This window comes from Microtus oregoni, unplaced genomic scaffold (genome assembly GCF_018167655.1).
Source record: "Microtus oregoni isolate MIOR12 unplaced genomic scaffold, Mior012 000064F_ref0000363, whole genome shotgun sequence".
NCBI classification, from domain to species: Eukaryota; Metazoa; Chordata; class Mammalia; order Rodentia; family Cricetidae; genus Microtus; species Microtus oregoni.
In genome coordinates this window covers 9,262,587-9,289,814 of record NW_024543874.1, presented here as the reverse complement: position 1 = coordinate 9,289,814, position 27,228 = coordinate 9,262,587, and the positions used below count along the sequence as shown (strand labels likewise).

At 46.3% G+C, this 27,228-nt stretch overlaps 1 protein-coding gene and 1 pseudogene across 1 annotated transcript; one reads left to right on the top strand and one right to left on the bottom strand.

The window, feature by feature from the left end:
- Window positions 1–897: 897 nt before the first annotated feature.
- Window positions 898–18,070, bottom strand: Nom1 (nucleolar protein with MIF4G domain 1). The gene is made up of 11 exons (XM_041640739.1): window positions 17,081–18,070; window positions 16,682–16,809; window positions 14,942–15,137; window positions 12,636–12,959; window positions 11,028–11,138; window positions 10,402–10,569; window positions 9,436–9,557; window positions 5,704–5,836; window positions 5,145–5,276; window positions 2,322–2,431; window positions 898–1,322 (listed from the first exon to the last, which is right to left on the bottom strand). Exons 1-11 carry the CDS (start codon window positions 18,041–18,043, stop codon window positions 1,148–1,150), a joined length of 2,562 nt encoding a protein of 853 aa, XP_041496673.1. The 5' UTR covers window positions 18,044–18,070; the 3' UTR covers window positions 898–1,147.
- A 7,641-nt stretch (window positions 18,071–25,711) lies between these two features.
- On the top strand, window positions 25,712–26,831 carry LOC121440008 (annotated as a pseudogene).
- Window positions 26,832–27,228: the final 397 nt, after the last annotated feature.

Below are 27,228 nucleotides of genomic sequence, written 5' to 3'. Positions count from 1 at the left end.
CAGACTGTGTCTACACAGTATGAACCCAGGCAACCCTTCCTTCCACTGCTCTTGCCAGGTGTGTGTCACAGCAACAAGAACAGCAGCAGACACTGTTGAACACCTCAGAGCTCAATCCTCCGGGATCTGCACCAACATCTCTTGACTACACATGGTCACCTCACACTGCTACAGGGACATGCTGTTCAAAACTCAAACCAAAGAGGTGACTCACCCAGGAGCAGCATTCCTGGTCTGTGCCTCCCTTCCTGGAATGCACACTCTACACAGAACACTGCTGGGTGGAAGGGCTCTGATTTAGTTGCTTTCCAACAACTGAAGATCAGAGCTAGACAAGTCTACAGCATTTAAAGAAGCAAACTTTAAGGCTGTAAAATAAAGAGTATTCATGCATCCAAGGCCATTCCTTCTTACTTACCCACCACAAGTGTTCCTATCTTTCTCTGTTATCACCAGGTACCCAATACCTATCTGAAGTTGTCTTATCAAATAGTCCCCAAGGTGGGATTGATGAATGGGAGATATCAGATTCTAATCACCAGGGTAACTTAGCTTTTGAACTTTTTTGGGCAGGGTCTCATGATTTGCTTTGGCTGTCCCAGAACTTGCTGTGTAGACCAGGCTGGCCTTGAACTCACAGATCTGCCTACCTGTGCCTCTGCCTCTGGAGAGCTGGGATTGGAGGCGCGTACCACCGTGCTTGGCCCAGCTTCTGAATTACTAATTTTTTAGAAGGTCAGTCTTCACGGCTTAATGTCCCCATCTTCTCTCCCCTTTCCCTTTGATCTGCTATATACATACAAAAACATTTAAAATATACAGTATAACCAGCCGGGTGGTGGTGGTGCATGCTTTTAATCTCAGAATTGGGAGGCAGAGGCAGGTGGATCTCTGTGAGTTTGAAGCCAGCCTGGTCTACAAGAGCTAGTGCCAGGACAGGCCCCAAAGCTACACAGAGAAACTCTGTCTCGAAAAACTAAAACAAACAAACAAAAACCCAGTACAACCCTGGGTTCAAAAAAGTCTGAAAATATAGTATTTAAACTGTGACAAACCATGGCATAATACTCCCCACTCTTACAGAGACAGGACAGGCTTTTGTGTTCACACATATCATCTCTTTGGCTACATGTTCCGTGTCCTTTGACTACATTCTTAGGATAGCTTTGCCCTGTAAAGACTTGGATGCAAGGCCTGCCCTCTCTCTCAGCAGATTGGCTTCCTCAGCACTCTGGAGAGTCTGTGTGTGCTTCAGTAAGAAGTGGCTAATGAAGAGCTTCAGGCCTTCTTGCAACATTCCCAGCTTTGGGTTGTCAGACACTCTGAAAGGGAATTAGAGACATAGGTCAGGGAGGGGCTGGTCTTCCTGATCTCAGTGCCTGACAGTTCAAGCAGCAAGGCAAAACCTACTTTCAGGCATTTGTTTTTGTTTTTTTGGATGATGGGATAAAACTCAAGGTCTTCCATAAGATAGGCAAGTACTCTGTTACTGAGACAACCCCACCATGTCCCTTATTTAAGAGAATTTATTTTTAGGCAGAACCTTGCTATACTGTCTAAGCTGGTCTTGAACTCCTGGACTCAAAGCACCCCCCCCCCCCTTTGCTCAGCCTCTAGAAAAGTTGTGACCACAGGAATGTCACTACACCTAGATAAAGCAGTATGGGGGGCTTTACATTTGGAATCCTTCTGCCTCAGTCTCTGAGGTGCTAGGACTACCGACTGGTTGCTTTTAAAGTAGGATTCTGGGTGTGGTGGTACAAGTCTTTAATCCCAGCACTGGTGAGGCAGAGGCAGGCACAGACCTGTGAGATCAAGGTCAGTTTGGTCTTCAAAGCAAGCTCTAGGCTAGTCAGGGATATATAGTGGGACTCTGTCCCAAAAACAAAATAAAATGAACAAATAAACAAAAAGCAAAGCAAAATAAAAAAATCTTTTTTTTTTTTCTGCCTCAGCTTCTTAAATTCTGGGCTTACAGGTGTGAACTGAAATGCCCAGCTTTCACTTGAACTTCTTGAGGGCTAGGGATGAGGCTCAGTGGTAGAAGCATATGCTTAGCACAGAGAGAGGCCTGAAATGTCGGCACCTCATAGGAAGAACATGAAATGAAACCTAAGGAACAGTTTAACATATGCACGTGTTACAAACCACGTTCTCCATCAGGCAATCCTGTGCATAGACACTGTAAAGTAGACTTGGTCTACAATCATGTGCTAGGCACATCCCTGGCATTATAGGCCGACAGGAGTACCCTCCGTGCTTGCCCAAATGGCAATGTTTGCTCTTTTCCCATGTCTTATCAGGAAATACCGGGCACGTACCTTGAGAAAATTAAACCCAGGTCTTCTTCTTCTGTTTCCATCAACAGCTCGGTCAACACTTTCCGTAGGAAGTGGACTCTGGGTTTATCCAATTCACTGAACTCAACTACCTAAGGGTCAGGAGATAGGAAAACATCATCCTGCTGATCCAGTGTTAGCATGATTTGTGACAAGCTCTCTGCAATACCAACTGCTGGCAAGTACAGAGCACTGCGGGGCAAGATGGGCTGGCTCCCAGGCTGTGAGCTACACGGCAAAGCTAGGTTTACTTAGTAGAGGGGAAACAGGTATTGCCTCTGTCCTCTGCAGCAGCCACTCCTGAGTTACAACTCTGCACAGAGAGGCCAATTAGCATGCACATATGTACGTGTTTCCCTGAAAAGCACGACTGCACAAAGCTTCTCAATTTTAGCAGCAGGATTAGCATGCTATACTTACACCGTAGACTTTCATGCCGAAGTCATTACTCAAAGACCCAGACAGCAAAACAAAATCAAGCTGAACTTAAATGGAGCTTCCAAACATGCTTCCCCTAACACTCTGGGCTTTTTAATTCTTTCTCCAAAGCCTCCAATCCTGCAGTGCTGGCACACGCCTTTAATCCCAGCACTTGGGAGGCAGAGGCAGGCAGATCTCTGTGAGTTTGAAGCCAGCCTGATCTACAAGGTGAGTTCCAGGACAGCCAGGCTGTTACACAGAGAAACCCTGTCTTGAAACACCAAAAAACAAAACAAAACAAAACAAAAAAACAGCCTCCAGTTTTACCCTGAAGCTGCTTATTTTGTTTTGTGACTACTTCCATGCCCGCTTAAACGGCATGGTCATTTTTCCTTTATACAGCTTATCTGTACTTTTTCCTTTTTAAAATGCTAATAAAATTGTCCATGCTCGTAACAAAGAAAGAAAAACAAAAACGCAGAAATACAGGGTACAGCAGGTAACTAGGCACTGCCTAGAGACTTGAGCTATGCCCACATACACTCTGCTTACAGACACAGGCACAGGAAAGCACGGCTAGGAACAAGGATACGCACCACAGTAGAGTGGCTCCCCTGAGAAGAGCCTAGGGCACAGACCAGAGCCCAGGAACAGGGTCAGGGATGTGTCTAGGGCCCTGTGATGGCTATTCTCAACTGTCAATTTGATTACACCTGGAACTAAAACCCCACCTGTGAGGAACTTTCTGCTTAATTTGAAATAGGAAGATCCACTTCTAACCCAGAGTTTAGGTGGGAAGATACACCTTTAATCTGGGCCACAGCTTCTGCTGGAAGCCATATAAGGACATGGAAAAAGGAAGCTTTTGCTCTTTGCCTGCTTGTCCTGCCTTGCTAGCAAGCCCATTCCTCTACTGGCATTGGAGACTACTGTTTTGGAAGATCAGCTGAGATAGCCAACCTCATGGACTGGGCAACTACTAGATTCTTGGATTTTCTGCTCACAGTCATTGTTGGATCAGTTGAACTGCAAACTGTAAGTCATTCTAATAAATCCCCTTTATATATCGAGAGATTTCTGCTATATGTTGTTACTCTAGAGAACCCTATCATCCACAGCTGGCTCCTGCCCACTTCTCACAGTCACAAGGAAATTGTCAGCAGATATTTGGATGAAAGCCAGGAAGGACAATGCACACAGGACACCACACTGAAGACCTGTCACAGAAGGACAGAAGGATTTTCTAGGACACTGGCAGCCCATCTTGAATCCTACCTCCTGTGCCTAGGCTTCCCTGTCTTCTGTACTGGTGCTTCAGGTAGGAACGGACAGCATTATGGTATTTTGCAGTGAAGATCCACAACTATGTCTTTAAAAGGAGGAGTCTGTCCTAACTAGTAGTATGTCAACTTACACAAGTCAGGGTCATCTGAAAGGAGGGAGCCTCAGTTGAAAAAAATGCCTCATAAAATGGGCTGTAGAGATTGATTCTGGAGGGCCCAGCCCACTGCAGTAGGGCCAGCTCTGGGCTTGGGGGGCTTGGGTTCTATAAGAAAGCGGGCAGAGCTGCAGTCCTTCAGGACCTCTGCATCAGCTCCTGCTTCCAGGTTCCTGTCCTGACTTCCCCCTGAGATGAACTGTCACCTGGAAGTGAAAGTGAAATAAACCCCTTCCTCCCCAAGCTGCTTTTGGTCATTCTGTTTATTACAGCAACACGGTGTTTATCACAGTGAACCTGAAGATCCTCTTCACTCTACACTCCCAGCTAAGCTGTGACCGGTTCAGCATTGTATAACTAGAGCTTGGTTATTAAACAGCCTGTAACACGGCTGATGGGATGGCTCAGCAGGAAACTAACTTGCCAACAACACTGATGAACTGAGCTGATTCTCAGAACACATGGGGTGGAAAGAGATAACCAATTCCTGAAAGTTGCTTTCTGAACTCAGCACATGCAAGCCCACACACATAAAATAAAACCAAAGGGGGGAAAACCCCAAACAAACAAACAAAAAAGAAAACCCTGTAGCTTGACACTAACTTTCTAAGTAAATTTATATTATGTATTGATTAGATATTTTCTGTGATGGCTATGATAATGAAAACATTTTATAGCTAGGGGTGTTGGTGCGGCACACACCTTTAATCCCAGTACAGGAGAGTCAGAGGCAGGTGGATCTCTGAATTTGAGGCTAGTCTGATCTACAGAGTGAGTTCCAGGACACCAGGGATACACAGAGAAACTCTGTCTCGAAAAACCAAAACCAACAACCCCCATCCCCCCAAAAAAAGAAAGAAAGAAAAAAACACTCCAGAGGTTCAGTAAAGGCATTTTAAAATACACCAAATAGAAAGAATTTTACTAATTTCTTGCATTATACAGACCTTTAGGATAGAAAGTGGAAGTGATTTTGTCTTCAACAAGTGTGCCACCAGATGAACCAGATTTGAGAATTTAGTGGCTGGCAAATTTTCTAAGTCCCGAAATTTGTCCCATATGCTAAACTGGAAAGTCATCTAGTTAACAGTAAAGAAGAAAAAAGTTAAAATGCAGCAAACCACTGGAACAACTCACCGTGAACATACTTTAAAGGTACTCTATAGTCAATAACCCAAATCACAACTAAGCAACTTCCTGACACCATCACAGAAGTTCCTTCTGGTTGTAGTTTTGCCCCACATGTCAACACATGGCTTTGAAGAAATGTTGTTAGCAACAACCAGTTATTAGATAGCAGTGGTCTGAAACACTAGAGAGGTGTCCAGCCAGCCTGGTACACTCTTCCAGCTGTGGCAGACAAGCTGCCTCGGGATGTTCTGGGCTCTTGTTACCTTGCCCCTCTGTTCTATCTTCTCCAGTGCAGGCAGGCCTGGCTGCTGGCATGGCCAAGGTCCATGGTGGGATAATGAACCAGGCAGATGTACTGGCGGTCTTCTACATTACCTGGAATCTCCTTTCATAGCAGCAGAACTTGCTAGCCAGGAAAGCATAGAAAGGGTTGTAGGTTTTTTCCTGCAGGCAGCAATCCATGAGAATGTGAACAATCTCTCTCTCCTGCTGGTCCTTCAGCCCAAGCCTAAAAACAACCAGACTAAGAATGTATACTACTTCAATTTCTAGGGCAATATAAATCCTCCCTATTGGAGGAGTCCAGTGGAAAGGGAGTCGGTAAAGATGGTGATGGCAGTCACATACTGGTCACAACCAAAGCTTGTTCCCAGCCCCGATAGGCCTCAGTGCCCTATGATGTGACAGAATGTCCCAAGCTGTACAGTAGTAAAAGCCAAGGACTGGCTCTTGCAGACAACACAGACGATTCTCCTGTGATGCCATGAAGCCGGGGGTGGTTAAGGTAATCACTTTACTTTTTGTTTTTCTTTTAAATTATGTTTTTAAATTTTCTATGTGTATGAGTGTTTTGCTTGCATGTATGTCTGTGCATCACCTACATGTCTACTGCCCATATGGATCAAAAGCAGGCATCTGAGGCCCTCTAGGCTGGAGTACAGACGTTGGTGAGCTGCCACGTGGGTACTAGTGATCAAACCTGGGTTCTGTGGAAGAGTAGTAGCAAGTACTCTTAAATGCTGACCCAATTCACCAGACACTTTGACTTTTTTTGTTTTGTTCTGAGACAGAGAAACTCTGTCTAACCCTGTGTAGCCCTGGCTGTCCTGGAACTTACTCCGCAGACCAAGTTCAAGTTGGCCACCTGCCTCAGCTTCCTGAGCACCAGACTAAAGGCTTTCGCCAGGTACTTTTTTGTTTTTATTTGTTTTTTTGTATAACTTATGGTAACAGCTCTGGTGCTGTATAACAATAACCCAACAGTTGGGAAGCTGAGGTGGGGAGATTTGTGAGCTTAAGACCAGCTTGACCTATACAAGGAGACCTGTCTCAAACCTCCCAAACACCCTTCTCCCAGGTAAAACTCACAACAAAATGCATTCTTTCCTGTGTACAATCCTGTGAGTGTGGACAGGCCCACAGGGTCAAACAGCAACCACTCCAGTGAAAACACAATTCTACAGTCCCTCTACCTCCTTCCTCCCTTTGCAGCAGGGCATTCTCCCTGAAACACAGGCCACTACAGATGTGTTTTCTGTGCCTCTAGTTCTGCTGTGTCAACATGTCAACAGTCATGAAGTAGCTGTCCAAGTCTGGCTCTTGTCCCAGGTACAGAATATTTAAGACCCATCCTTGCTGTATGAGCCTTGCTGCCCTGTCTTCTGCAGAACTGACTGACAAGCAACCCATGTACCTAGAGGACCCACAGTCAGTCTACCCATCAGTGGAAGAACATACAGCCTTGGGGTTTCTGGCGATTTAAGATAATTGTCTTCTTTCTTTTGGAGGGCATTAGGAGTTGAACCCACAGCCTTGCACATGCCAAACAAGACCTCTACCCACTGAGCCATGTCCCTAGCCCTAGCTGACTGTCCTCTGAATCCAGGAGCTGTAAACAAAAGCAGAAGCTCTATGTATGACTTAGGAGAAAACAGCAACTCTGCTGCCATGTTACCCCCACGCTGTTCCCAAGCAACAAAACCCAACAGAAGCAGCATGCCTTTCAAGTGTATGTGGGCCACTCAAATAGCCAGTTTCATTTCAGCTGTACTATAGCAATCCTTGGGGTGACATGTGTACAAGAATAGACAGTGATCAAAAAAAAAAAAAAAAACCCAAACCAAAAAACCCTGCAATACTGGAATGCCGGAGTCAAGGACCTCACACTGTTGAATTACAATCCCAGTCTGGCTAATGATTTTCATGAATACAAGTGGGGTGGGCAGGGAGTCACTGTTAAGTCTGATATGCTTTTTCTTTTGTATCCTAGCTGACCTGGAAGTAAGACTGACCAGTTTTAGCTTCACAAGTGATAGGATGATATAGGTTGCGCCACCATGCCCAGCAATGTTAAAAGTTTGAAAACACTGAAATGAACTAGAATGCTCTAGATTTCTTATGTTTTTCTGATAAAAATGTGATGTAGAGTGACTTGAGGAGAGGGTTTATCTAGCTAACACTTTCAGGTGACAATCTGCCACTGAGGAATCAGGGCAGGAACCACAGAGGAATGCTGCTTACTGGCTTACCCTCTGGCTTACTCATCCTAGGCTAGTTCCTTATTCAACCCAGCACTATCTGTTTGGAATGGTGCTGCCCACAGTGGGCTGAGTCTTGCAGCAGTTAAGACGGTCCCTCACGGACACATGCACAGACAACCTGTTACATACAGTTACTCTATTGAGATTCTTTTCTGGTGATTCTAGGCTGTGCCAAGTTGACAGTTAATGCTAACTAGGCCATGAGAGAACAGTGAAGGAAATATACTTTTTGGCATAAAGGACATCAGTCAGAACTGGAACATTTCCCAAAGGTCATGTGCCGAGGGCTTGGTCCCTAAGCTATGGTGTTATTGGAAGTGAAGGAACCTTGAGAAGGCCCAGTGGGAGGGAAGTTAGGTCACTGGGGACATGCCCTTCAAGGGAATGCAGGGAAGCTAGATCTTCTTTCTGCTTCCCAGTTTCCACGAAATAAGCAGGTCTTTTCTACCACATTTCTGCAATGATGTACTGTCCCACCACTACCCAGAGCAACAGGGTCAGGGAACCGTGGATTGAAACTATAAGCCCAAATAACTTTTCCTCCTTCAAGTTGATTTTCTCAGGCATTCTATCACAGAGACAGAAAGTTGACTGTGGGAGCCCACAAGTGGCTCAGTTTCCATCTGGAGTCAATTCTGACTTAAAAGTCATCTGAATCTGAGTTCAAGCTTGCCTGCCCTGCCTGCATCCTTGAGGGCTGTGAGAAAGATCTGATTAAGTCCATGGGAAAGAGCATTTTGCCCAATGAGAAAGAGTACATTATCGAATGAACACAGGCTGGTGAATGCCAGCTGAGGGCACATCCAGACGTGTGTGCTTTGTTATGCTTTTGTGTATAAGCAGGCTCTGAAATAAACTCAGGGCTGTGCAGAGTAAGCTGGCAGTCTCCAGAATATACCCTGTGTTTTCTGTCTCAGTTTCTCTCAATCTAACAGTTCTTTAGCCTCAGCGCCCCCTTCCAGGTAGACTCTGTTAGAACAGGCTCTGACAACTGACTAGCAATGGGCAAGTAGGACCCTTTGACTGGACAGGATAATCCTCCTTTAACAAAGTCTCTCAGAGATGGAAACTGACTGAGGGACTCAGTGCTGCCTACATTCAGCAAACAGCAAGGTCTCAGAAGCATAAGCAAGCTCAAGGTTTCCATGTCAACAAGGCCCAGTTCAGAAAACCCAATCATCAGACTTGCACTTATTTCTAAGTTTGAACCAGATTAAGAAGGATTTAACATTCAACTGTTTAGACACACTTTGCAAAATTTACAACTAATTACAGGAACTATATTGTAAGCTTTATATTACGAGTCAGAAAGATAGAGATAATAATTCCCGACAAGCAGCAGCCCCGACAATCAGGTGGCTGGTTACTTAAACACTGCCGATCAAGCTCTCACCTGATGCTGCACATACTACTTACAAGGGTGCACTAGTACGGGTCAATGCCTCATGAGCTTCTCATGGAACCCAGAAACCCAGATGAGAGGTTCAGACTAGCCAAAAGCTGAACCTAGATCTATGTACAGTATGTCTACTAAATAACAGATCAAAATGCTCACACCAATGCTTACTTCAGCAGCTTCTCAAAAGCATCCAGGAAGTCCTCACTCGTCATGATAGTGCAGAATATGTTCCTCCTGACATCAGTGTTCATTCTCTGCTTCCTTGCAAGTTCCAGGATCTTGGAGCTCATCTGAAAAGAAAGCAGTCAGTGTCCAGACCCTCCCATCATCCTGATGGAAGAAGTTTCCTCAGAAACAGGACACTGTTCCTTAGCATAGCATGTTTCTGAACTTGAATTTCTAAAGTGTAACATATACATTTGAGCACATAAGGGAGAAAAGCACAGTGGGAGCCTTCTCAGGAGGTGGATTTGCTCTGTGGATCAGATCTGTTTATCAAATGAAGATCAAGTTCAGATACAAGCTGCTGCCAGAGTCTGGAAGTAAGACCAAGGTCCCCAGGAAGGAAAGACAAAGGAAATCGGAGTCACAATTTGAATCCACAGTAGGGACTGGAACCTACACCTCCTGGGAACAGCATGTGCCCGAGTTCCAACAACAGCTCCTCTCGGGCGAGTTTCCTCTTTACCCCTTTCTCATTACACTCAATTTCTAGATTTTATTTAAATTGGGTCTTGGAACTTTTTTTTTCATTTTTGGTTTTTCGAGAGAGGGTTTCAATGTGTAGACCAGACTGTCTGCAAATTCACAGAGATCCACCTGCCTCTGCCTCCTGAGTGCTGAGATTAAAGGTGTGTACCACCACTACCCAATGGGTATTGGAACTTATAAAAATTCTTAGAACAGAGAAATTGAACTAATCATACGCCGACAGGAGCTACTTCTCTGAGGCATCCTGATAAGCCTGTGTGGTACACTTCATGAATACTCAGGACTAACAGGGAGCTACTTCTCTGAGGCATCCTGATAAGCCTGTGTGGTACACTTCATGAATACTCAGGAATAACAGGGAGCTACTTTAGGCAGAGTAGACTTGTAACACAGCAGGCTAGGCAGCCACTGGGGTCTTCATACCGTTCCTGCAGGCGGCTTCTGTAAGAGCGTTTGATGACTGTTGTCAATCATTGGGGTCCCACTCCATGCAGACCCTACAATCCACCAGCGACCAGTCTGTTCTGCATTTAAGATGCCATCCCAGGAGATTCGAAGCTGAGTCTCAGAACCTGAACCAGCATTGCGTACCTGATTAAAAGAAAAGGCTTCATGAAGAGCTTTGGCTGGCTCACACTCTGAACTTTTCTTATGCTTTGTTTGAAAAGGCAGTTTGGGTGTATGACTATGGCAATGAACAGTTAGTCTGTTTGGGAAAATGTCAGAAAGAGCCATCAACTCTTAGTGTTCTGTCTGTGAAGTCTATGGGTCCATTATCCAAATGTGTGTGACCTGGACTACAACAATGACTATGTTAGAATGCCCACAGTAACCATCTCACGCTGCATGGCAAGACTACAGGTTGGACACCTCAGGAGACTCATACTGGGCACTCAACCAACTTGACGATTCCTGTGCATGGAGGTTCCACAATCTCACTACAGATATACAGTTTTTAAGACTTGTGCTGGGCATAGCATGACCACTGTTCACAACGAGTCCATGATGGCATGGAGACTCAGGACAAACCAGAATAGGGTGTCACTCACCAGAGCTCTCTGTAACTTCCTTAGTTTCTCCACAGGCTGAGGATCATAGCCAGGGATTTTACGCATGTCATTGTTCTTCAGGGCCAGCATTGTCTCCAACATGAACCGCACCTTAAAGGAAAAGGAAAAGCATCCGAAGGCATCATTTAACAGCCACTGAGGATTCCACACGGTGAGAAACACATCATGGCTGAAGCACATGGTCACCACTGATGGAGAACACTGATAGTCTGGAGGCAGTCTGTGATACCTCTAACAGTTCATTCAGCGATAGAGTATCTTAAAATAGATGTGTCTCACTATCTGGAAGCCTTCTCTTCTGCACCCCCACAACCCCAGCCCTGGTGTGAGCGTGACCAGAATCCTTCCTTGCAAACCCTTCTTCCAGACTTTATCTAGATGCCAAGTTGAATATTCAGAAGCTGTCACCTTCCCTTCCAGCCTCAGATCTCCTCCTGTATGTCCTACAGGGTGACCCCAAATTTCCATCCCATGTCCCTGCTCCTCCAAAAGTCACTTACTTCTGATTCCCAAGGTGACACCCACTGCCACCACACTCACACATGCTACTTTTATTTAGAGATTCCTGAAACCTTCCCCCTGCTCTGTCATCTCTCATCTTTCCTACACTGGGATCAAAGTCTCCATCAGAGTAGAACAGCTGTCAATAACTATCTGCTCAGATTTCCCTCCACCAAGAAAAAAAATCCTGGCTCCCTGGGCCTTATCTTCTCCTTCCTAGTCAGGCCCCCAGGTTCCCACACTGATGATCTTCAACAGGTCACATCCGGGCTTCTCAGGTGCTGTCCTAACCCCTCAGATGGGGTGGGAGCCTTGACAAAGGAAACTGGCAAGATTAAGCCTCTGCCGCTGACACCCAAGCATGGGAAATAGCTTCTGAGAGGGCAAACAAACCATTTATAATCATAAAATATGTATGAGTTCTTAATGAAGAAACAAGGTTCAAACAGGGTGTGGTGGTACACACCCGTAATCCCAGCACTCAGAAGAGTGTATCGATCACTGTAGGCTGCTCAGCCCCAGAATAATCACTCAGAAACTTTATTATTTGCAATACTGTTTGGCCACTAGCTTAAGCGTATTTCTAGCTAGGTCTTACATCTAGAATTAACCCATTTCCATTATTTTATATTTTACCACAAGGCTCATGGCCTACTGGCAAGGTTCCAGCCAGCAGCTTGCTTCTTTCCCTCTGGTGGCTGCATGGTGTCTCGTCTCCACCTTTCTTCTCCCAGAATTCAGTTTAGTTTTCCCCACCTGGCTCTATTCTACCTTGATATTGGCCCAAAGCAGCTTTTTTATTCATTAACCAATAAGAACAACACATGTACAGAACGACTTTCCACACCAGATCATGAGCCTGAGGCCAGCTTGGGTTACATAGTGAGACTTCATCTCAAAAAAACCAAGGAAACAAAAGCAGATTCCTCAAAACCAAGGTCAGTCTGCAGACTAGAGAAGAGGTCAAAGTACTAGGTGAGGCGGAAGAGAACAAGGGGCAGTAGGGCACGAACTAGTGTTCAGCCAGCTACTCGTTTACGCTCTACGTGCTTCATGGTCACTCAGCAGGTCAAGTGGCACTCCTACCCTGTTCTGGTCCTGAAACATGCTGCCTGCCCCACTGGCCTTGGCCTGGGCTTCTGTGATCAGCTCCTTAAGTGACAAGGCGTCATCTTTTCTCAATGCAAAGCCCACATTTTTCAGCATCAGCAGGATCAGTTCAATGTCTTTTTCCGTAAAAGTTCCAACAAGCTTCTTCAAAATGTCAAAGATGAGGAGAGACTGTACCACGTGGAAGTTGTACAAATGTGCAATCATGGTAAACAGGTTGTCTAGTTCTTTCCCCTCACCTCCATCTTTATAGACATCATCAAACTTCTTCACCACAGCCTCAAGGAAACAAGCACCAACCTGAAGGAGATGGAAGAAATGTCACCACGGTATTCTGGGACCCTGCCTGTCAAACTGCACAAATACCCATAAAGTACACACGAATCCAGGTGGGACAAGAACTCCAGCAGGGGCGCTGGTAACTAAGAATGCAGACTTCAGTAACTCAGGCTTCACATACTGATGAAAAGATTCTAGATAACAAACATAGTACTGAGTGCTTGCTTCAGCATAGAAACCTTTTCTATAAAAAAACTCTCATGTCTTTAGAATCATCAAAGAAGTGGTGGCTTCCATTGGAGTCACTGTGGCTCCCTAGAAATTCCTTTCAGAAGTGATAGCAAGATGGCTCCGCATAAAGGAGGTTGCTTCCCACCCGATGACCCAAGTTTGGTGTCAGAATACACGTAAGGGTGATAGCCAGGGGAGAGCAGTAGGCTGAGAACTAGCAGATGCCTGGTGAAGCTGGGCAAGGTCGCTATGGCGCTGTTCTTTTGCTGTTCTGGAACATCTATTTACAATTCATAAGTTGTATGAATACATATGTATGTATGCTGGGGAAGGCCAGGATTTCAACTTGTGGTGGTTCTGAACAAAGGCAGTGAAGGTAGAAATGGCAGTAACCCCGCTGCTGGTAGCATCATCTTGTGACTACTTTCTCCTGCAGGATATCCAGCTGGGAGATGAGTGAGGCATCTGTGATATATGGGAAAGGGCTGCTCATAGTGACGTGGGGCAGACTGGCAGGGTAGGCACCACTGAGTGTGATTCCCAGCATTTGCTCTGGATCTCCAGGAACTACACAGGGATGAGCAGGTTGTGGGCTGCTAGTCAAAATCTGTTTCAATGTCAGTTGGTCCAGTGCATATTTCTGTTAAAATTCACATCAGGTAAGACATGTGGATGTACAAAGGCAGATGAGATCCACATATAGCTCAGAGTATAATGGGCAACTATACACAGGACTGCTAGACTGCAAAACAACAAAGCTAGAAAGACTGGCAATACTGATTTCTGGGGGCCCAAAATAAAGGCCTGAGACTTGATTCCCAGCTCAGGTCTTCTCACTGAAGAGAGCCCGAAGCACATCCTTTCCTAATAATAGTCCCACCATCAAATCACGTAGAATGTTAGCAGGATCACAAGAAGCATTGAGACACTAACTGAGGCATGTTTTCAGCATACAATTAGGTCCAATTATGTAACCACCTAAAATTTAAATTCTATTAATGTTTTTAAAATTAAAGATACTGGTATAATGTAGAAATAGGAAAAAAAACTCACACTGCCAACACTGATTCTGATATGTGAATTTTAGCACAAAACCTGCAAAGGCCTGAATGTTAACTGACTGACAGAGGCCCCAGTAGCTGAGAAGACCCTTTCATATTTTTTCCCTCCCATGAGTTCCTGGGAGGTTTTTCTCAGCACAGTTCGATGGGAACCAGCATCCTGAGAAGGCAGCAGATCTGGCACAAGCTTGAGCGGATGCCATTAGCTAAAGTACTAAATGACTTCCCCTTGAACAAGTCATCTCATTGTCCTGCACGCTATTAGCAAAGGTTTAAATGGGAAGTAGGACCGATAATTTCAGGTTTTCAAATCAAGTAAATTCCTGATGTGCTGCGGTGGTCATATCTATGACTTTTAAAATAACTCACAGAAATGCCATCTGCACTCAAATCACTTTGATTAAGTCTGCTGAACTGTCCCAGTGTGGAGTGGGATGGGGGAGGCACCACAGCAGTCACAGAACAGTGTCAATTACTGTGATTATGGGGCACCAGGAAAGCTGTCCAGGGCGTCCATTACACTTTGTAATAGCAAGAAAATGGACTTGGGCATTGGCATGTGAAAACAAGCACACCCTTGGGGGTGGGGGGAGCACTACAGAAGCACAATTCCCAAGACAGCAATGTAGACCTTGCAGAACAGGGCAATCTCTCCCATCCCCAAACTCACTGACTCCACAAGGAATACTATTCCAGATGGCACAGGTGTACCTCTATCCCAACTGTGTGGTGAAGGATGCTGACTAAGAGGACATGCTCCATCATCAGTCTGCTGGGCATGGCTGAGGCAGTGACACAGGCATCCATGAGGGTAGCAGTCAGGGTGTCATTCATGTGCTTCCTGCTGTGGGTCATGTATAGCTCCTCCAGCTGCCCACTTATAGATGCCATGTTTGGCTCGCTCAGCCTGCAGTGAAGTATGAGCAGTGTTACTAATACATTCTGTTTTATGGATATTATATGACCCAGAAACCACCCTAACTTTGCCACAAAAAACCTGGTGCATACTGCTCTTAACACACTCTAGAATCCTGAAATAATGAAACCATGTTTTAGCGGTGCATAGCCACTGAATCATACCCTAGGATCCTCTCTATGTCTGTCCATATGCCCACAGGTGGCCTGAACTACTATCCCCCAGAGGCAGTGATCACGCCTAGGTGTTGAGTTAAAAACAAAAACAAAAACATGAACTTACTCATCTCTTATGTGACACAGACACACTCTGTGTACCTGTACTTACTACTGAACCAGCTGTCAAAACAACAGGTAGTGATGGAATTACAGGATATTAGGGAAACAGTGTGGGCTTTAACAAAAAAGAAAGAGAAAGCACAAAGGAAGGAAGAGGAGGTGTGACAAGGACTGGCATGAGAACCTTGTGTGATAGAGGAACCATGCATCTTGATAATGGTGGCAGTCACCCAAATCTTCATGGGACAAAACTGCACAGACTCAGTCTCAATCTCTCTCCTGTGAAAAAGATGTGACCTGGAACACTTGTGGGCGCTGTGTCAGTTTCATTTGAGACAGGGTCTCATGTATCCAAAACTGGCTTCAAACTACCTGTCTAGACAAGGATGATCCCGAACTTCTGATCCTCTTACTCGTACCTGCAGAGTTCTGGGATTACAGACTTTACAGACATGTACCACTATGCCTGGCTTATGTGGCCTGGCAAGCTAGGGCTTTCGGCTTTGTGCATGTTAGATGAATACTCTACCAACTTAGCCACATCCCCAGTTCTCTCTGTTTTGTTTTTAACTGTAATAACAAGCTGGGGGTGATCCCTCTAAGGACCGCTCCCCTTACCTCCCCGTCTTTGTAACTCCCAGTGATCTATAATAATAGGTTAAGCAACAAAAGGACAATACATATTTGAAACCTGACAAAATTAGATGAAGTGCTAGAGGCCAGGACAGTGGTCATCTTTCGAGGGCTTGGAAGAGGGGCCCGAATGAGGCCAAGTGAGGGACATGAAAGGGAAGGGCTTTAGACAAACGATTCTGATCCACGGGTTAAGTCTAGACAGCCAATAGGGAAAGGTAACTGACAAACCCCCACCCACGTGGCTTCTGATGAACCCTCTGATGTTTTATTCTTAAAATGAACAACAGAAAATGACGAAGCGAATGGCGACGGAGGACCCTGTTCACCACCAGGTGAATTCACTTTCACAGGGAGGGTGACTTCTGCTGGTCATTCCTGGGATGACACAGAAAGAAAGAACCCTGACCTGTTTCTTCCTGCTTCTCAGAATGACCTGTGGGAGGTCTTCAAATACGGAAAGGGCAATACCAAACAGCTGAGCATCCTACCTCTTCAAGAGTGATCCAGTTATCTCACACCAAGAACAAGGATCCAAAACACTGTCTAGTCCTGGCCCCATCGTTCGCTTCTTAGATGGTTTCTATAGCTAACTGATAATATGCCATCGTTGTATACGGTTACCTGTTAATGAGGCCTTTAACGTGTTTCTTGAGCCTTTCCAGCTCTTCTTTCTTGTGGACATCCACTGTTTCCTCACCCCGCAACCGAGGTGGGATGTACTTCCCACCACTTTCAACACAGTGCCTTTCCTTGAAGACAGGAATGAAATCGCAAAAAAAATTTACAGTCGACAAACTTAGTATTTTTCCTCTTTACTCAAATACTACCCCGCCTCTTGAGGATTTGGAGCAACTATCATTACAGGACACGGCTGCTCGACAGAGACGTTCTACTGAGCGAATGGCTGGAATGGCCTGGGTTGGCCTTTCCCTGGGCAGGCTGTGGCTGTCATTGTGTCCCCTACCCCCTCACCCCGTCTGGAATGACAGCCCAGGGCCTTACACGATGTTGGCGCCATACCTCATATTCTGTGTCGTCTTCCGAAGAACTTTCGCTCTTTTCAACGGCCTCTGCAAAACGGACTCTCTTACTCCCTTTATTTTCTAGCGTCCCACCCTCTGCTTCTTCCTCCCTGTGCGAGTTTACATCCTCCTGATCCTCCGAGTCTGAATCCTCCTCACTTTCCTCGGAACTGTTCTCTAGATCACTCTCCAGTGCCTGTTCAGTCTCCGCTTTGGCTTCCTCCTCCTCCTCCCCGCTGCTTTCGTACAGGCCGCCGCCTCTCCCGCATTCCAGGGCCCCCAGAATGTAATCTAGTCCGTCGCGCGCGAAGCTGAGCGGCACCGAGCTGCCGTTGCCCTTCTTTTTGCGCTTGTTTAGGCCGAGGCATCGCTCCAGCTTTCGGATCTCTCGGTCCTCCTCCTCGTTGGCTGCTAGAAGTGCCCGCTTCCGGGCGGCGGAGGTGGTGGGACCGAGTTTCCCGGGGCCACCTTTAGCTTTGGCCTTAGGTGACACCGCCGTGGCCGGAGAAGAGGAAGTCTTAACCTTATCCTGGGTCGCGGCGGCCTTAATGTTAGCGGAGGAAGCCTTGGCCTTGGTGGGGTTTGCTGTGGCCGTGGCAGAGGTCGGTCGTGAGTCAGAGGGCGGTGGAGCTTCCCGGCCGCCGGTAAGACCGACATTACCCTTTCTGTCCCCGGACCCGGAGTCCACCGTCCACTGCAGGCGCCGCGCTTTCCTCAGGTGTCGCTTCTCCTTACGAAGCTCCTTGCGGCTCTTTCGCCCGCCGGGCCGGGAGCGTGGCACAGCACCGCGGTCCTCGCAGCCCTCGAGGGCCTCGCTCTCGGAGGTAGCCCGCACGAAGTTCTCCACTGCCAACCGCATCCGCTTCAGGGCCCCCTCCCCACCAACCGGACCGCGGCGACCGCCCCTACACTTCGGGCGGACGGCGCGCGGGTGCGCTCCACTGCGGCTTGCAGCGCCCATGCCTACAGATACGGCTAACTTCCGGGATGCCCAGTGCACGACTTCCGCTAGGGGCGGAACTACCGGACTAGCGCTTCTGTGAGACTAAAAAGTTGGGATGGGAGGGCGGTGCCCTCTGCTGGTGGGAGGGCGGAGTCACAGACACTAACAGAGTTTGAAAACTGAAGCCCGTGCTTGAGGCAAGTCTGGACTACAGAGCAAGTCTAGACAGCCAGGGACGGAAGGAAGGAAGGAAGGAGGGAGGGAGGGAAGGAGGGAGGGAGGAAGGAAGGAAGGAAGGAAGGAAAAAGTTGAAACCCGGTCACTTTGTTTTGGGGTGCACAGCGGAACTCACCCTAGCTCTAACTTCCACATATCCTTGTTTTTCTGTGCATGCATGTGGACCCAAAGGAAGGCAGTCAACACTGTTTCTCTGTGTATCCTCTTTCTTTCTCCTTTTGAGACGATGTCTCAGTCTGTAGCACAGGCTGGCCTTGAACTCTCAGCCTCAAGCACTTCCTAGTTGAGTCTCCCTAGTAGTAAGACGCCAGGCCCACAGCACTGCACCTGACTAGTTATTTCTGACATTTGTATGTTAGAAATGACGCTGTGGAAAATACATTTGAATACATAGCATTTTATGTTTTCAGGAGCAGAGCCTGAAGGTCACATTGTAAGAAGAGTGATTTCTGAAGCAAAGAGTTTATCGTTTGATGAATGTGAAGATATTGCTGACTTCATAGAGTGAACATGTGAGGTGTGGAGTTTAGAATACTGCCCGGCTCATGCTGAATATCTATCTATAGAGCTATGAGTTGACAAGGTCACTGTTATCACTATAGTAATGACTCAGCTCCTGTTTGAATATACAGCCTCAGTGTCTTCACCAGTGATGTCCAGGAAAGAGTGTGGATGTTATCGAATGCTCTGGGATCCCAGGAGAATGACCAGGAGGAGGATGGAGAGTGGGTGCTAATGAGAGCAGGAGGACAAAGCCTGTCTGGAAGAGGATGACGTTTCTGTGTGATGGTTGCTGTGATGGTTAATGTTAAACTTGACACAAGCTGGGGTCATCTGGGTAGAGGGAATCTACCAGAAAATGCCTTAACAGATTGCTCTGTAGGCAAGATGCTGAGACATTTTTGGTGTAGGAGGGCTCATCCCACTATGGGTGGTATCACTCCTCCCAAGTGTTCAGGGGAGGTATAGGACATCTAGGTGTTATAGCATTTGTGATCCCTGGGAAAAGACCATAGATTCAATCCAGTTATGATTAAAAAAACTCATTGATTAGCTGCTAGCAGAACAAACCGTCTCTGAGACGAATTTGAGATTGCCATGAAGAAAGGGTATGGGGAAGGGTTTTTCTTAAAGGCAAAAACTACACGAAAACCTTCAATACCTATGCAAGCAAGCTAAAACTGGTCTGTTCACTAATGAGGGTAAGGCTGCCCAAAACAATCTTTGGGTATCTGTGTAAGCAAGTTACAGTGTTGACCGAAGCTTCTGTCCTGCCCAGTCCTGCAGCCATTCAGTCCCAAAGAAACACACAGAGGTCTACATTAATTATAAACTGGTTGGCCTATTAGCTCAGGCTTCTTATTAACTCTTACTTCTTAAATTAGCCCATTATTCTTGTCTGTGTTAGCCATGTGGCTTGGTTCCTTTTATCAGTGAAGCATTCTCATCTTGTGTCCTCTGTGTCTGGGTCACGACTGCAGACTCAGCCTTTCCTCTTCCAGGCATTCTCCTGTTCTCATCACCCTGCCTCTACTTCTTGCCTGGTTGTCCCGCCTACACTTCCTGCCTGGCTACTGGCCAATCAGCATTTTATTAAAAACAATACAAGACCATTGTCCCACAGCAATTATTCCCCCCCCCTTTTTTTTTAAAAAAAAAAAACAAGAACTCTGAATTTAATCTCCTTTGTTTAGCTTTTTTTTTTCCAGACCATTTTCCATAACAACTGTAACCAACACTCTAAACAAAGATAAATATCCATAATCCATTTTTTGGGAATGTGAGCATGGTTTTCCAGGCTACTTCCTGCTGATTGGGAGCACTGATAATCTTATGGGGACCTAAAGAAGATTTAGAATTATGATCAAGTCCTGAATGGAGTATTCTGTAAGGCTTGATCATCTCAGCCAGCAGTCTTGAAACTGTTCTGGATGTAGAACTCAGAGGAAACTCCAACAGAGGTCCTCTGAAATGTTGGATCATCTGGACCATTTCAGAAGGAAAAAAAAAGCAGTTAGTCATATCATAACAAATAGATAGTCATGGTTGTATATGGGCTCTTTGAGTCAGTGTTAATAGGGACTTATCTTTCAAGGGCTGGAGTCAGAGACAAACAGCTAGTGGGTACCAGGGTGGATGCTTGGCATAAAATAGAGTTTCTTTATCGTTCACATAGGAATGGAAGCTGAGCAGAGCCTGGTAGAGAGCCAACAAACACATCCCTCTATTGTTTCTGCTTTAGATCCTCCCTCCAGGCTCCTGTTTTGAGTTCTTGCTCCAACTTCCCTCAAAGATGCGCTTGATGCGAAAGTGTAAGCCAAATCAACCATTTCCTTCCAAGGGCAAAATGGTCATGGTGTTTTTCACAGTTACAGAAGGCAAGCTATGATGGTTACTCTTCTCTGTCGACTCCATTGGATTTCCAGCCACCTGAGACATGGAGGCACCCTTTTTGTTTGTCTATGGGGCATCTCCAGAGGCCCGAGAGAGAGGAAAAGACCCATCCCAGATATGGTTTGCTTTATCTCATGGGCAAGATCCAAATGAAGTTACAAGGAAAAGGAGCAAGTCAGGGAGCACGGGAACTGCCCTTCGTTGCTGCCTGGGCAGTTGCCATGGGAACAGCCTGTAACACGTGCTCCTGTTTTCACTGTCTTTACATCATGGGGCATCACTGCAAACATGGCTCTAATCTTGTGGGGTCAAGCTAGCTATGTGGTGCCTCACTGATTTCCTGGAGGAGCAGGAGTATGGGGTCAAGCTAGCTATGTGGTGCCTCACTGATTTCTTGGAGGAGCAGGAGGATGGGAAGGTTGGTTTGGAGGAGGATGGAGTAAGGGTGCATCCGAAGAACATTATGGGGAATAATGGAGGAAGCTGGAGCATTCTTCTGAGAGATTTTCCCCACATCCTAAAGTGTCAACAGGTATGGCTACAAATAAGAGATTCTGACTTAGGATGTGGTTAATTAGTATTTTGGGAATAGAGGTGGATTTGCTCCACCTGGACCAAAGGTTGGAGCATTCAAGTCTATTCCTTATATCATGTTAATGAAGTCTGTTGCATCCGCCTCCTCTTCTGGAGTGAAGTTTGTAAGCGTGTGGAAAACTAACGCGGTGGATTTGGTATTCACTGAATGTCCCTTCCAGTGCTGCGCTGTGTTTCCATCTCTTATTTCTCTCCTATCTCTGCTCCTTTTGCTTAATAATTCTAATTCTCACGCTCCTACCCTGGAACGTATGAGTTTTGTTGAAGCAGGTCTTTGGCAGTGTAGCTGTGAGTTAGCTTTGTATCAGGAAACAGTGAGGATCATTTTGCTGGAGTGGAGGGAGCAGGCACTGGGTAGGAAGGAGGAACAGAAGGCTGTGGCCACAGAGCCTGCCTCCCTAGGCCACTCCCCCGTCTCTAGTCTACAGAATCAAGTGTAAAGTGGGATTGGAGTGAAAGATGAATTCCCCTCAGCCTGGAAGCCCCAGCCTGTGTTAAGCAGGGCATGACCAACCTCTGGCTTGCCCAGTCCTCTCCAGGTGGTGCCCTACCCCGTGCTCCCCATGCTCCCCGTGCTCCCCATGCTCCCCGTGCTCCCCGTGCTCCCCAATAGCACTACTGTGATTCTTTGTCACTGGTTGTCTCCAAGACACAGTCTGCAGAGAGGGATGTTCAGGTTTGGTCTGGCTGTGTGATTCTGCGGTGCAGCCCTGCTCACTGATGGGACACTAGGGCCAGTCAGACATTTGCTGAGTGAGTGAATAAGGGAAGGGAAGGACAAAAGGGAAGGGAAGGAAGTGTCCTGGCCAGTTTCATGGCAACTCGACACAAGGAGAGAGTCAACAGAGAGGAGGGAGCCTCAGTTGAAAAAATACCTCCAATTCTGGCTGAAAGGCATTTTCTTAATTGATGTGGAAGGGTAATCCTGAGTTGTATAAAAAAGCAGGCTGAGCAAGCCATGAGGAGCAAGTCAGTAAACAGGACCCCTCCATGGCCTATGCGTCAGCTCCTGCTTCCAGGTTCCTGTCCTGCTTGAGTTCCTTCCTCACTGCCATTGTTGTTGTTTTGTTTTGGTATTTTTTTGAGACAAGGTTTCTCTGTGGTTTTGGAGTCTGTCCTGGAACTCACTCTGTAGACCAGACTGGCTTCAAACTCAGAGAGCTCACCTGCCTCTGACTCCCCAGTGCAAGGATTAAAGGCGTGCCCCACCACCACCCAGCTTTTGATGATATGAAACTGTGAGAGAAATAACACTTCCCTCTGCCCCCCACCCCTCCCACCCCTTCTACCCCCACCCTGCAATTTGCTTTTGGTCATAGTGCTTTATCAGAACAATAGTCACCACAACTAAGATGGAGAGAGGGAAGGAAGGAAGGAGAGAGGAAAGGTGGAAAGAAGCCCTTTGGGGCTCCTGAGTCCTCTGTCTTTTCCTGAGTTAATTGTGGAATGGCTCAACTGAAAGCCTGGGGGGGGGGTGTCAATTTCCCTTCATGAGCCTTGGGCAGCACTTGCCTGCAGAGTGTGGTCACACTGGCCTTAAAGAGGGATATGCTGGCCCTGGGGTAGAACTTTGGTGTTCTCACCACGTTTGTCCACAGGCGACTGAGCTGTTGTTTATTAGGAGTTAGCTGTAGGCTGCTCATCCTTTGACACACTCATCCATTCATCAGATGAGTAAGGAGTTGTCCTGGACCAGTGGCCTTGCTGACATCTCTCCCACAGTGAATACAGGGAGAAGCAGCCGGAGTTACATGTGGTGGTTTTCAGTAGCTGTAGTTTATAAGCCAACTGTTTATCACATTAGGACATGGATTCATAAATAAATTTGAAAGCGGTGATACATCTGGGTCCTTGTAGACCTCAACTTAAGTCAGCGACTTGTAAATATATTTGTTTGTGTCGCTGATCCCTTTATTATTAATGCCGTGGCTTCCATTGTCGTTATCAATCTCACCCAATTACCAAAGTTCTTGAGGAACCTTTGTTCCCAGCATGGACTGACTGGTCCTTACCCATCTGGGCAGCGGAAGGTTGCCTCGATTCTGATGGGATTTCATATGCAGAGCCTTTCCCGTTAGTGCTTTATCTTTTTATTTTCCCCCTATTTTCTCTTGTGTTTTTATATTATCAAGCACACAACTTCCTAAACTGTGGGTCACAAGTCTGTGCTGGATTATAAAACCAAACATAGGCATTGTGACACATTTGGTAACTGTAAAAGGTTCCTGAATGTGCAACAGCCAAAAACTAATTGAAAACTAAGTGTTCCATGACACCTGTGTGTCTGGCAATGCTTACCTGTGTTGTATCATGTGACGTTAACGCAGCCCTGGCCTGCAGCCCCAGTTCTGTTTTGTTCTGTGAGACAAGGTCTCACTATGTAGTTCTGGCTGGTCTGGACTATGTTATGTAGACTAAACTGGGCTTGAACATACAGAGATCTTCCTGCCCCTGACGCCTATAGTTTGGATTGATTATAGGGATGAGAAGACACACCACTTGTAGCTCTGGCTCTGAACACATAACACTTCCCTCTCAGCTCCCAGGGCCTCTTCTTTCCCAGAGCCCTCCTTTCACTTTCATGCCTTGTGCTTGTGGATCTCCCTGTACCAACAATATTTAACATATAAGGAACTTGTGGAGAATTGAACTTCTTTGTGTCAGCCTTAAAAACAGCAAATACTGGATCCGGGGAGATAGCTCACTTGGCAAAATGCTTGCCATACCACACAGAAGACATTGGCGGCAGCAGGATGTGCTCTAATCCCAGCGCTGGAGAGATGGAGGCAGGAGCGTCCCTGGGCTCTACAACTAGCCGGTATAGCCAATGAACTGAGTTCTAGGTTCAGTAATAATTTACTCAAAATTTAAGTCAGAAAAAAATCAGTGGATTAAAAAAGAAGAAAAAAGAAAAAAAAAGAAGGAATGAACTTGGGAGGGGGCATGGTGATGGGGTCTGGGAGGAATTGGATGGAAGGAGTGAGGCTGGATAAAATAAAAATATATTGTATGCATATATTAAATTCCTCAAAGAATAAATGATTTAAAAATAAAACATTAAAACCACAACAAAAATAAGATGAAGAGGGTCAATGAGACTGTTTAGCAGGTGAAGCCTTGTTGCTAAGTCTGTTTACCTGGGTTTTTTGTATCTGGGGACCCATAAGTAGAAAGAGAGAACCAATCCTTCCAGTTATCCTCTGACCTCCACATGAACACTATGGCGCATGCATGTCCCATCTCCACAAATAAACAGATGCCAAGAAATTTGTAATATAATAAGAGGGGGGTTCTGGAGAAGTGGCTCAGCGGTTAAGAGCACACACAGGCTACACCCACATGATGGCACAACACTGGCTGTAACTCCAGTCCCAGGGGATGCAGTGCCCCCTTTTGACCTCCATAGGCACAGGCACAAACGTAGTACACAAACATACATGCAGGCAAAACACACATCAAATACAATAAAAGGAAAACCACTTTAAAAAGGTGGAAGCAATTGAAGACATGGCATTGACCTCTGGCCTACACAGGGACACACACACACACACACACACATACACAGATGCTAATATAGACACACAAGAATAGCAAATGCTTGTTGTGTGTTTGCCATGAACCAAGCATGATCCCAACTTTTTGCTTGTGTGCGTGCGTGTGTGTGTGTGTGTGTGTGTGTGTGTGGATTTGACACAAGCCAAGCCATGTGAGAAGAAAGAATCTCAATTGAGGATTTGCCTCCATCACATTGGCCTGTAGGCAAGACTATGTGGGTGTTTGCTTGATTGCCAGGAGAACACCCAGCCCACTGTGGGCAGTACCATATCTGGGCAAATGGTTCTGAGTTCTCTAAGAAACAAACTGAACAAGCCATGAGGAGCAAGTCAGCAATTAGTGTTTCTCCATGACTTCTGCTTCAGCTCCTACCTTGAGTCTTGTCCTGAATTCCCTTCGTAATGGACTATGAACTAAAAACTGAAACAAATCCTTTCATTCCCAAATTACTTTTGGTCAGTGTTTATCACAGCAATAGAAATCTACCCAGGACTCAACTACAGGATCAGATTTTAACCCTCACAGCAGCAAGTCTGCAGCATGTCAGTCCTAGGGGGCCGCCTGCTGGTGGCCTTCAGAATCCCATCCTGGAAAACAAGAGTCACTGCACCAGTTTTCTTTCTCTCCTTTTTTTTTTTTAGCTTTGTTTTTTATTTGTTTTGTCTTTCACATCATGAATCCTGATCCCACACACCTCCCATCCACTCGCATTTACTCCCTGCCTCTGCAACCCCCCAAATAAAATAAAATTTAAGATAAAAAAGGGAGAGTTCGATCGGTAGAGGGAGCGGAGAGCGGACCCCAGAGAGCTCTGAGAGCCCCACTGCCGCCGCCGGCCTAGTCACCATCACACCCCAGGAGGAGCTGCAGCTGTCGCCGCGGGCCCCAGTCACCACCACCGCAACCATGAGCTGCGAGGCCGAGACCTAGCAGCCCCCCCACCCCAGCCCCCGCCGCGCCCTCAGCGCCCGCGACACCAAGCCCGGCTCCATGGGCAGCGGCGCGGGGCGTGGCGGCCCGGGCGGCCTCACATCGCAACGAAGGTTTTGGGAACAGTAAAATGGTTCAATGTAAGGAACGGATACGGTTTCATCAACAGGAATGACACCAAGGAAGACGTATTTGTACTCCAGACTGCCATAAAGAAGAATAACCCCAGGAAGTACCTTCGCAGTGTAGGAGATGGAGAGACTGTGGAGTTTGATGTTGTTGAAGGAGAAAAGGGTGCGGAGGCAGCAAATGTTACAGGCCCTGGTGGAGTTCCAGTTCAAGGCAGTAAATACGCAGCAGACCGTAACCATTATAGACGCTACCCACGTGGTAGGGGTCCTCCATGTAATTACCAGCAGAATTACCAGAATAGTGAGAGTGGGGAAAAGAACGAGGGATGGGAAAGCGCTCCTGAAGGCCAAGTCCAACAACGCCCTAAGAGCGTCGACCACAGTATTCCAACCCTTCTGTGCAATGAGAAGTGATGGAGGATGCTGACAACCAGGGTGCAGGAGAGCAAGGTAGACCAGTGAGACAGAATATGTATCGGGGTTACAGACCACGATTTCGCAGGGGCCCTCCTCGCCAAAGACAGCCTAGAGAGGACGGCAATGAAGAGGACAAAGAAAATCAAGGAGACGAGACCCAAGGTCAGCAGCCACCTCAACGTCGGTATCGCCGCAACTTCAATTACCGACGCAGACGCCCAGAGAACCCTAAACCACAAGATGGCAAAGAGACAAAAGCAGCCGATCCACCAGCTGAGAATTCATCCGCTCCCGAGGCTGAGCAGGGCGGGGCTGAGTAAATGCTGGCTTACCATCTCTACCATCATCCGGTTTGGTCATCCAACAAGAAACGAATATGAAATTCCAGCAATAAGAAATGAACAAAGATTGGATCTGAAGACCTTAAATGCTTGCTTTTTGCCCGTTGACCAGTACGCTAGAACTATCTGCATTATTTATGCAGCATGGGGTTTTTATTATTTTTACCTAAAGATGTCTCTTTTTGGTAATGACAAATGTGTTTTTTTTTTTAAAAGGTCTGGTTTTTCTCAATACACCTTTAATGGTTTTTAAATTGTTTCATATCTGGTCAAGTTAAGATTTTTAAGAACTTCATTTTTAATTTGTAATAAAAAGTTTACATCTTGATTTTTTTCAAAAAAAAGTCAACAAACTCCAAGCACCTGTTAATAAAGGTCTTAAATAATAAAAAAAAGGGGGGGGGGAGAAAAAAAGAGTAGAGAAAATTTTGTCATGGAGGCTGCAGAGTGACCCAGCGAGTTGCGAAGTAACCCCTTTTATCCGTACATCTTTATATGCAATCATTCATCACAAAGAGTCACTGGTCTGGTTTGAGACCTCTGGTCTCTGCTACGCATCGGTCCTCACTGGGACTCTTATTGGACGTCCTGTTGCTGCCGTGTG

Excerpts from the sequence above, each read along its gene's own strand:
- Nom1 (XM_041640739.1), bottom strand. The coding sequence starts at position 18,043 with ATGGGCGCTGCAAGCCGCAGTGGAGCGCACCCGCGCGCCGTCCGCCCG. Across the intron at positions 10,570-11,027 it reads GGAAGTTACAGAGAGCTCTG|GTACGCAATGCTGGTTCAGG; the intron begins GTGAGTGACACC and ends TCTTTTAATCAG. Across the intron at positions 5,837-9,435 it reads GCTTTTGAGAAGCTGCTGAA|GCTTGGGCTGAAGGACCAGC; the intron begins GTAAGCATTGGT and ends GGTTGTTTTTAG.